Source organism: Atta colombica, unplaced genomic scaffold (assembly GCF_001594045.1).
Source record: "Atta colombica isolate Treedump-2 unplaced genomic scaffold, Acol1.0 scaffold41, whole genome shotgun sequence".
NCBI classification, from domain to species: Eukaryota; Metazoa; Arthropoda; class Insecta; order Hymenoptera; family Formicidae; genus Atta; species Atta colombica.
This window is the reverse complement of record NW_017259520.1, coordinates 1,502,695-1,513,399: the sequence shown is the minus strand read 5'-3', so window position 1 is coordinate 1,513,399 and position 10,705 is coordinate 1,502,695. Positions and strand designations below refer to the sequence as shown.

Sequence of the window (10,705 nt, the reverse complement as noted above, 5' to 3'; positions counted from 1 at the left end):
TATTTATATTTTTATATCAAATAATATTTTATTTCAATATTAATATCCTCATCTTAAAATTTATTTTCAAATTCAATATCCTCATCTTAAAATTTATTTTTTCTCCCAACAAAGTATTTTAATTAAATTTTATACTAAAAATTTCTTTCCAATTTTTTACTTTGTTTTTATGTTAAGACTTTTGTTTCTTAAATTTTATGTGACGCTTTACTATGAAACCTCCACTGAAAATAACTTGCCTTTTGTGTGACATACCAATTTACTTGATACAAATATAAAAAGATAATATAGTGCCATCATATCACACTAAAAACTTTGTGACTTTATATTCTATTTAAGATAAAAGAATCATATTTCTACGAGCGTGACTTTTATTACTGTAATTTTACAAAATATATAAAATGATCTAATGTTATAAATCGCAAATCGTAAATAATTTTTCAAAAACGAATTTGTTTGTAAAATTGAGATACAAGAACTAGATAAAATAATAATTCTCGAATCATTTCGATTAAAGAAGAAAAATTATGTGAACTAAATTTCAAGGAATCAAATGGATAAGAAAACTATACTCTTCAATTAATTTTAAGTGGACTTTATATCGATAAAGTTTTTAAGATTAAAGAAGAGAGAAAAGAAAATTATATAATGTAAGCAATTTAAAAAGTTGCAATAAATAAGTTTCTTTGATAAAGAAAGATCTATTTCAGATTGATTTAAATGTATCATTAAAAGAATATTGATGATTTTGCAGCATTATTACATATTTGAATAAAACCATAAATTTCTCACTAAGCAAAATATACAAAAAGAATCTTGAGAGTTTACGGAAATTTAGATCACACTGTTTGGCACCTTGACAATCCGGCCAATGTCGCGCACAATATTCGTTTACCTTACTTATGAGAAATTTGGCGAGCAGACGGATTTTAATCCGACGACCCACTTTACGTTTGCCCTTGCTGCTGGGACACTACCGGGCTAAATCGGGATGTGAAAGTAGAATAATGCTAACGAAATAAACAAGAGTATAATGCGCGTGCCAAAAACCACACAAATGAAGTAAAGATCCTTGAAAGGCGCAAGAGCAAACAATGCGAAATGGCTAATTCAGCAATAAAAACTCTCGGAAGACCGCCAAATAGTTCCATGACGCTGTCATGTGACGCTTTTGCGATCAAGAGGAGAAAAAAGGGTGACATAATAAGTAAATACATCGAAGGTTACGCATGTTCCATTTTTGAATATTTAAAATCGTGTAATAAGCAGAAATGATATTAGCAATAATAAATTTTATTTCTGACGTGTTTCAATTTCTCAAAATTTGAGTAAATGTATTTTTAACGATATTTTTGCAAGCAACTTCAAATATTTTTAAAAATATCTATAAAAAAATTCGTCAAAAAGTATCTAATTAAAGTGTAAAAGAGTTTCTCTCATAATTAATAAAATGTTAAATATTTCTAGCATATCGATAAAAAAATTCCAATGTTTAAGAGCCAGGATTAGGATGTGGTGAATGTGGCACTTTTCTTGTAAAAAATTTAAAGAGACGTAAAAATAATAATATATAAAATAATGATGAACGAAAAAGATTAAAAGAAGTTAGCGCGGTAATTGGAACGCAATAATAAATTTAAAATCAGTTTAATATTTCATGTATTTAGTAGAGGAGAAGGTGGTATATTATGGCATCCCAGTTACATTTTACACAATAACTTTGTTAATAATAAATATTTAAGTTTAAAACTTAACAATTACATTCGTTACAATGTTGTTGAATCGATTCTGGACTTAAAATTATGAAATATTTATTCCTTAGGACATTATTAATAAAAACGTGACGACATTGCGTAATGACTCGAAGAAAAACATGAATGGTAATGTAGCCTTTCATAAAAATAGCCTTAAAAAATTAATTTTGTTTAGAAAACAAAATTGTAACCAAAGTATTCAGTTACAAAATTAATAAAAAAGTAAAACATTTTAAAATGTATGCAAATAAATATATATTCATATAACTTCTGTATATATAAACTGCTCAGTACTAAAAATCTCAACACTAAAAATACTACGTAATAAAAACTATAGATTAATAGTAGAGCTACAATCGATTATCAAATAATTATATTTTCATATAAAAATCTCAAAAAAGAGGCCGTGAGTTAATATCCATAGAGAGCCACATTAGCAAAATGCCACGCTATTGTTCAAATTTGCATAACTCAAAAAATATACAGTCAAATAAAATGTTAAATAGCAACAATACACTTAAAAATACATATATTCATGTGAAATACGCTCAAGTTTAAGAAAAATGAGGAAGTAATTAAATGCTAAAATGTACCTCAGAAACATTTTAAAATATTTGAAATTACAAATTACAAATATTTGAAATATTTAAAATATTTGAAATATTTGAAATATATTAAATTATAAAAATACGTTATAATAAATGCTGGTTATTGAGTAGTGGTATATTAGCATCATGGTAACAGCGAGCTACTGAATAAATAATTCCATAACTAATCATAAGAATTAATTATAATAGCGGAGATATTAAGGGAGATACCGCAATATATACACTGGTCATAATATCACCTTCTCCTTTATTTAAACAAATATTTGGATATACTATTAATATTTGGATATAATATTTGGATTTCAGTTCATTTTGAATCATCTTCAGATAGATATACTATCATGTAATTATTAGAGAATGATGCTCGTTTATTTATTGTTACTTGTATTCCGCTATATATCGCAGGAGCAAGCACAAGTATATATCACAAACAATATCACATTTATTTGCAGCTGATCGTTGTATACCGCACGTACGAGGCATATCGCGAATCAGATGATATTTATTGGTCTCTGTGCATCATAAGATGGATATGTATTCCAATGCTGGGCGCGGCGTCATTAATTCACTTTCGACATATTCGGTGTCATCTAAACTGCGTCGGCACGTCGGACTGGACGTGCAGGAATTCCAGCGTCGGCAGGAGACGGCGGCACAAATATCCCCAAGTTGATTAGAGCCCTTCGACTGATATTGGAATCTGTATGGCGCTATTTAATTAATGATCGCACGCGGCTATAATCGGCGCGTTCGACCGAGAGCGAGAGGAGGGAAATCGGAGGGAGATATGGACAATGGAGCTTTAACCCTCAGGTCCTTTCTCTGCTGAAGACGGTTAAATTCGACGACTAGTAGCTAAAGGGAAGCTAAAGAAGGTAAACTTAACAAATTATGAATGCACATAGCGAGAAGACGCTGCAAAGCAAATGTGGACGGTCGTATTGTCTGCTGTATTCGAAGTATACGATGTTATTTTGTTTGTGGAATGACAAGCAAGGTAGTATATGCGATGTTTGTTCTGCTCTTAAAGTGGCGGAATGGTTGGTTTAGTTCTGTATTTCGGGTTCGTCGCACACGCGGGTTTCCTCCTTCTATTTCTGCTTTAACTAATTCTCACAAAAGATATTTCCTTGAGAAAAACATGCAGACACTAACGGTTACCATTTTCTTCTCCGGTATATATAAGGTGATACTAGCGCGATTTTTATTACTCTTGTAGTTTTCTATTGCGAAAGTGCGCAACACTAGTTTTTCGCCCTTTTCCTCTCTTTCTTTTCGATATCTATCTTTGTTTCTTTCACTTTTCTCATGCCTCTTCCCATGCCTCAGCCGTGTTCAAATTCTCCAATGGTCTCTCGTGTCGGTGCATTTACCGTACGAACTTTTTATTTCTTAACAAGCAACGTGAAAGTCACGTACGCGCCGGGTTACGAAAGTCTCTGTACAATTCGGGAAAATTGAACTCTATGCGTCGGTTCAGATATATAGCACCACGGACTTTCCGCTTAACGAAGGGTCACCGAATCGTGATGGAAACTGGCTCAAACGTGTGTAAAAGAGATTCCATCGGTGTACGTTTGTGTATTTTTTGAGATCAATTGCGAAATTACTATAAATATTTTTACACAAAAAAAGTTGTATAAAATATATAACAGCGTGTTAAATCTCAAATGGATTTTTCACATTTTCTTTTAAATCAAAAGTAAAGACCAAAGGAATTTTTATTAATATTGGATATAAGGATATACGTCATTTAATAAAATATAAAAATGAACATCTATTTATTACTGGATATATGTATTTATTTAAAAAATTGTTTAATTAATATTCTAAAGTATCCGACCAATGTTTTGCAAGGCAAATAAACGTAATAATTCATATGATATTAGTTTTGTAATGTTTTAATTAACATTTTACCGCTAATATTGTAATTTCATAATGTTTTAATATTTGTTAATAGCTTTGTTAATATTCATCTACTAAAATTTGTGTTTTACAATAATAACGATATATAATAATCAAGAATATGTAATATAATTATGGTATCCGATTTTTCCATTAAAACTTGTCGGTCTTCTTAGAATTTGCATATTTGTGAAGTCTTGCGACGATTTAGTTCTTCTCATAGATACTAGACTTCAGATTATCCGGGGATTGAAAAGCTCAGTGCCTAAGATTTTATTTAAAGACAACTCTCTCTCTCTCTCTCTCTCTCTCTCTCTCTCATTGACTATCTTTAAGATATTGAGAATTGTTATGCTAAAATATCCATTTAATGGCATTTTTCCTTTAACATATAATAGCAAATAAAAAAAAATTTGAAGATTCCTATACATAATATCGAACAAACTCTCTTTCAGCCAGTTCAATAAACTTTAAAGAAATACATTTTCAATAACAAGTAATTACATTTCTTATATTCTATTTTTTTAAAAGAACACACTCTTACATATAATATTAATCGAATTCCATTGATCTTCGCTTTTGAAAGAAAAATCCATCTGGAAATTTTTGCAAGATATAAGAAATAATATGTTAAGAAATTAAAAATATTCTAGTATATATAGTGTATAGTGTATATATAATATGTATAGTGCACATATATGTACTTCATCGTAATATTTCACAATTAATATCAATTAGAAACGGAAGCAAAAAGAATTGAGAGATATTGTTTTCTTTTTCTTTTTATTAAAATATATTATGTATAATAAATATAAAAAAATAATAAATAACAAATCTTTCTCGAGGAAAATAATAAATTAATAAAGGGTAAAACAAAAGCAACTTACAGTTATAAAATATAATTTTTATATTTCTTATATATAACGTGCATATATGATATTTTATGAAAGAACAATATCGCGATTTTCTTTCTGTCTTCTAGTGGATATCAATCCTGAAATACTGCAGCCGAGTATCGTACCTTGTCGGACACGGGAACAGGAAGAATGTCGTACAGGTTGAAAAGGGGAAGTACAACATCACGGAAGGATTTGTGGCTCCTGCTTGTGACAGCTTTGGAATCGTCCATCATGGTATTAAACAATTTATCCGTCGCGCTGCTATACGCTCGCGCTAGTAGCGCGGTCTCGTACGAGCAACATATACTCGCGCGCAAAACGTTGATTGAAATTTATTGAAACGTGTTTTCTTCTACATTCATACAAATATATTTACCTGCTAGATACTCTCTTTGAAGCATTATTATTATTAGAAATACTTCATCAGAGTATTAACAGTCCGAAAAAATAATATGAAATGATATGATGAAGTTCGAATGATGAAGTTTCATATAAAAAATATTAACACATTGAAAATTATAAAAATATATCTCTACAATATTTTAACTGTAAAATAGTAATATGAATAATAAGATATATAAACAAAAATTTTTTAATGAGATTCATTCGAATTTCATATGCCTAGCACGTATACAAATCTGATGGTTTCTTCCGCGTCAGGTTAAGTATTTGTACAAATCGAGTGCAAACGAGCGCTTGTTATTACAGCTCGTACATCGGATATTGTTTATTTTGGACGCTGGCCAGATTTTAGCAGCCGTAATTTACGGTAAGCCATCGCAGCATGTTTCTTTCCCTTTGGGGTTATCTCTCGAGGCGAATTTGGCAAGTGATACTGTTAAAGAGTAACGATGAAGCTCTCAGGCGCGGATTTTCTCTCCTTCGATAATGCCTATTCTTGGGAAAAATCGAGAGACAGGTGGCAATGCTATGACATTGTGGAGAATGTATGCGGGAACGATATTATGAAAAATTAATACGCCCCGTGGATATATTTACGAAAAAGTCACGGTCTTATGGTGCAAATAAGCATCACTCTATGTCATAAAAACAATGTAAATTTCTGCAATATTTCGAATGTGAGTTTATAAAAATAAATAGTAACATTTATACAAAATTGTATACTTCGCATGTTATCATCTAATCCTATTAATGATGATTATTGCGTTGTACTCGTTCAGTTACTTGTTTTATATAAGTAATCTAGGTATATATGTTGCCTGATATAATCCAAATAATTCAAAGTTGGTATTATATGTAATTTACGTAATATATTGGTGTAGAGAAATGCAAAAGAGGGAAGCTTACCGAGTTGATATAGTTGGTAAGAGACAAGCCGCCATCCCAGGGGTGCTCGAGCTCGCAGGAAATATTGGCGGGCCTTAAGGCATGGGATTGCTCTAAGGTACGTAATCCTACCGCGAACACCTGTACACTGTCATATATTAATGCTGGTTCGGCCTGCAAAAATATGAATCTTAGCTTTATCCATTGCTAATGTTCATTCGATAATACAAAGCGTGTAACTTAAAAATACGAATATTTCTAGCGCTATTAATTAAAGTTTTAATGGAATTATTTTGCTTAAGATCTTGAAGTAACTTACAAACATTACTAAAGAAATGTTATTCAATTATTAACATTAATAAATGTAAGAGAAACATTCTGGAAACGTTTGCTTAATATGATGTATTTAATTGAAAAATGTAAAATTACAATAATCTGAGATAGAAATGTTAATCATTATAAATTAATAATAGTGATTTTAACTAATTAAACATATAACTTATAAAGAAATACAATTAATTGAATATAAAGTGAAATGTGAGAATGCGGAAGGATTTTCGAAAAGCAAACGGGCGCGAATTACGTGCAGCATGTAGCGAAATGCTCCGGTTATTAATTGTAACGCTATTAGTCATGTGTGTGCGTTTATTTCCATGAATTATGAAATTCATGGTACGTTGCCGTGTCGAAGTTACGCGCCGGTTCTAATCTAGTCGTCACGACGACGTCGCGTTCTCGCCGGAAACGTCGACGGAAAATGTAATATTCAGTGAGAAGAGACTACGGAAGATTTGATGGCGGCGTTGCATGAATTAATTTCGTTCACACGTTATTTATTCTTGTCTCGACGAAAATTGTTGATCACGTTTACTGTGAATTGCTTTGCTTCTCTTTTCCTTCTCTTTCTCTTTAATTGTATAATTACATACAATAGTCGCTGGAAAATATCATTTTTAACAAAAAAATATATATACAGTTATAAAACTAATGCACCATTTTTATATCGATATTTCTTTAAACTGTCTTCCGTATGTTAAAAATTATGATTCCACGCACGCATTATAACATTAATAAATTAACAGTTTATATTTATTTAGATGATTAATTATAAAACTAATATTTTCGTATTAGTTTGAATAATAGGCTGAAAAAATTATTATTATTATACATTATTATATATTATACAATATATACATTATTATAATAATGTAATGGCACATTGTCCAGACAATTAGTTTCGTTCTGTATGTTTCTGTTCTGTATATCGCAAATTATTATTAACTGCAAAGTTTGTCATAATAATTATATCATGTATCTTTTTGTAAGTGAAATGTATTTTTTTGCCAAATATGTTACATAATGCACAAATGTAGACAAAAATTATCTCGGAAATGGTAATAGATATGGAAAATAAATTTATTATTGTTAACAAATATAATAATGAAAAAAAGGATGTTATAAAATATTAAATAAAATATAATACATCCAATATATTACAAAAAATATTTTATTAACGTATTATAAGGTCAGCGTATCTTAAAACCTATTATTATTATTGTTATTATTATTATTATTATTATTATTATTATTATTGTTATTATTATTATTATTATTATTATTATTATTATTATTATTATTATTACTACTACTACTACTACTACTACTACTACTACTACTACTATTATTATTATTATTATTATTATTATTATTATTATTATAATAACTTTCGATTCTTCTTGAAAGATTAAAAGAAAGATTCTGCATATATCCGACACCGTATATATTACCGTTTTTGAAAAAAACGATTCTAACGTCTAGACTTGTGCATAACTTTTTTATCAAAGAGTAAATTTAACGCAAGAACGGTCAACACGATCAAAGCTGTGTTACGCTCATTATCTATTCGTGTTTCACAGAAATTATTAGTATTTATTGTGTGATAGTATATATTGAAATTCAATATCGATAAAATCGAAATATTAATAATGCTTTCCACATTGAATACTAAATTGTAATAATATATTTCTATTACTCTAGCGATTGCATTTTGTTATGCGTTGCAATGGAAGAATAATAATTCAAACGTACTAATAAAAATAAATAATGATGTTGAAAAGTTACTCATCAACAAAATGGCTTAAAAATCATTATAATTAAATCATTCGTATATAATAATATTTATAAAAATCAACAAAAAGTTATTCGAGCAGGCAGTTTAGCTTATAATTAACAAAAAATTGCTAATGATATTGTTAGATAAAAAAACAATAATAAATAAAAGGTTAACTCAATCTTTTGTGCTAAATAACATTTTGTTATTTTTAACTTCCATGAGTGTTAAAATATAAATCAATCTGTTTCTGTAATAGAATTTTTTAGTTTCAAAATAAACGACATTCATATTAATGTATGTCTTTAGTAAATAAAAGAGTGTGAGAATTTGACTGTGTAAAACCAATTTAATACATTTCTTAAGTTAAGTCGTTTAAGTCCATTATTTTAATTAAATTAATGACATATTAAAACAGTGACGACTTATAGAAATAATTAAAAATAATTCAAGTTGGGTATAATTTGACATAATAAATTTAACAATGTACCGATCATGAAACGTAAAAATTTCACTACAATCACAATGCAGGAGAGATTGTTAGTTTCCGGAACATTTTTAGTGGGAGCTTCCGATGGTAGCGATCAATGCGAGGTAATCACGTCGCGAATTGATTTCACTCGTATTTCAGAGTCGTGAAAGGATGCTAAGCACGACGCGACCATTCCGCCCGCGACCGCTTCTCATCTTCATTTCCTTCCCCTGCACCTTCCTTACACCGCATCCTGGAAGGCACGTATTTGAGACGGACAAACACGCGGAAGCATCCAGGAAACGACCGGCGCCCGTGCTTAGTCTTGTACGTCTCTTCATCACTCACTATATGCCCCTTTCTGTTGGACGAATAGGTTGTAGAGGAGCTTTTACTGTTTGCCATGGACTAAAGTGCGACGTGTCCCCGTACCTTCCCGTACGTTGATCCAATATTGCGTTGACGACACGCAAATTTACCGCGACTTTTAATCAACTTTTCCAAATTTTAACTAATTCCAATGTTCTCATTTCGGATTTCCTCAGTTTTCTACGAGCCGAAAGTTTTTTATGGATCTTATCTTTCCTGGCATTTTCTTTAAAGTTCTAGATAGCTCCTTGAAAATTCTGATTATTGTTCTCAACGCTCGAAGAAATGAAAATGAAAAATAAAATGAAAGAGATCCGGCGATATTTTGATTCTCGAACAGAAATTTTTTAAGTCTCCAGGATAAAATTTTTCTTCGGCAGAAAATACTCTCGGTATAATTGATAAGTTGTCGAGCATTTCAGTATACAAATACAGAAAGTGACTTGTGTGCGTGTAAGCGATATTTCCGTAATATAGTTTTTCGAACACCAAGAAGAGCTTTTCGATGAACAATAAAATTTTCTCATGCTGCATCCCCAGAGAATTAAGAACCCAATAAATATCTAACTGAAGCTATTATTATTTATATTATGCTAAGATTATTTGGCTTTACAGTGACTTCTTTAAAGTGGTTAATTAACTTAATCAAAAGCTAGAATTACAATTTCTCAGAAATTATTTTCGAAAATGAGATTTTAGAATTTATAATTACTTTCATGGAGTTTAATGAGAATTTTATTTAATATACTATTAATTCAAAATGGATTGCATCCTTAATATTCCTATATCATTATGATTAAATAATTGAATTATTAAATTATGAATTATTAATAATTGAATTATTAACTTATGAATTATTAAAAACTATTACTCTTATTAATCATGGAATATTTAAACTTGGTAATGAAAAATTTATAATAATTCGCCAACTATTATATAAGATGATTAAAAAGTTACGCATGCAATTTTGTTCAATATTAGTTTATAAATTATCGATGTCAAGCGCGTTGCGGTTTTACAATTACGCTAAAACCTCCAGTGATGCGTGGGGCAGTAATAATCTGGAATGAGAATTCACCGGAAAGTTTGTTGATTCGCGTGAAAGTTGATGAACTGGCGCTAACGTAATTTATGCGACAGGATACGCAAACGCATGAGCATGACAGGATGAAGCGAGTGTGACTCAGGTAGGTGTGAACATATCCGCTTGTCTTACCTCTGCCTGAGGCAAACAATAAAGCTCCAACAAACTATTTGTAGACGCAAATCTCATGGCGAACTTGAAATCTGTCTGAAATAGC

The 10,705-nt window shown here is 30.1% G+C and overlaps 1 protein-coding gene across 1 annotated transcript in view; it reads right to left on the bottom strand.

Annotated features, from left to right (window-relative positions):
• The window catches only part of LOC108691157 (glutamate receptor ionotropic, kainate 2-like), a 105,274-nt gene that overhangs the window by 41,962 nt on the left and 52,607 nt on the right, over positions 1 to 10,705 (bottom strand). Inside the window, exon 6 of the mRNA XM_018198813.1 lies at positions 6,475 to 6,627. Within this exon, the coding sequence (XP_018054302.1) occupies positions 6,475 to 6,627 (153 nt within the window). The remainder of the gene's footprint in view (positions 1 to 6,474; positions 6,628 to 10,705) is intronic.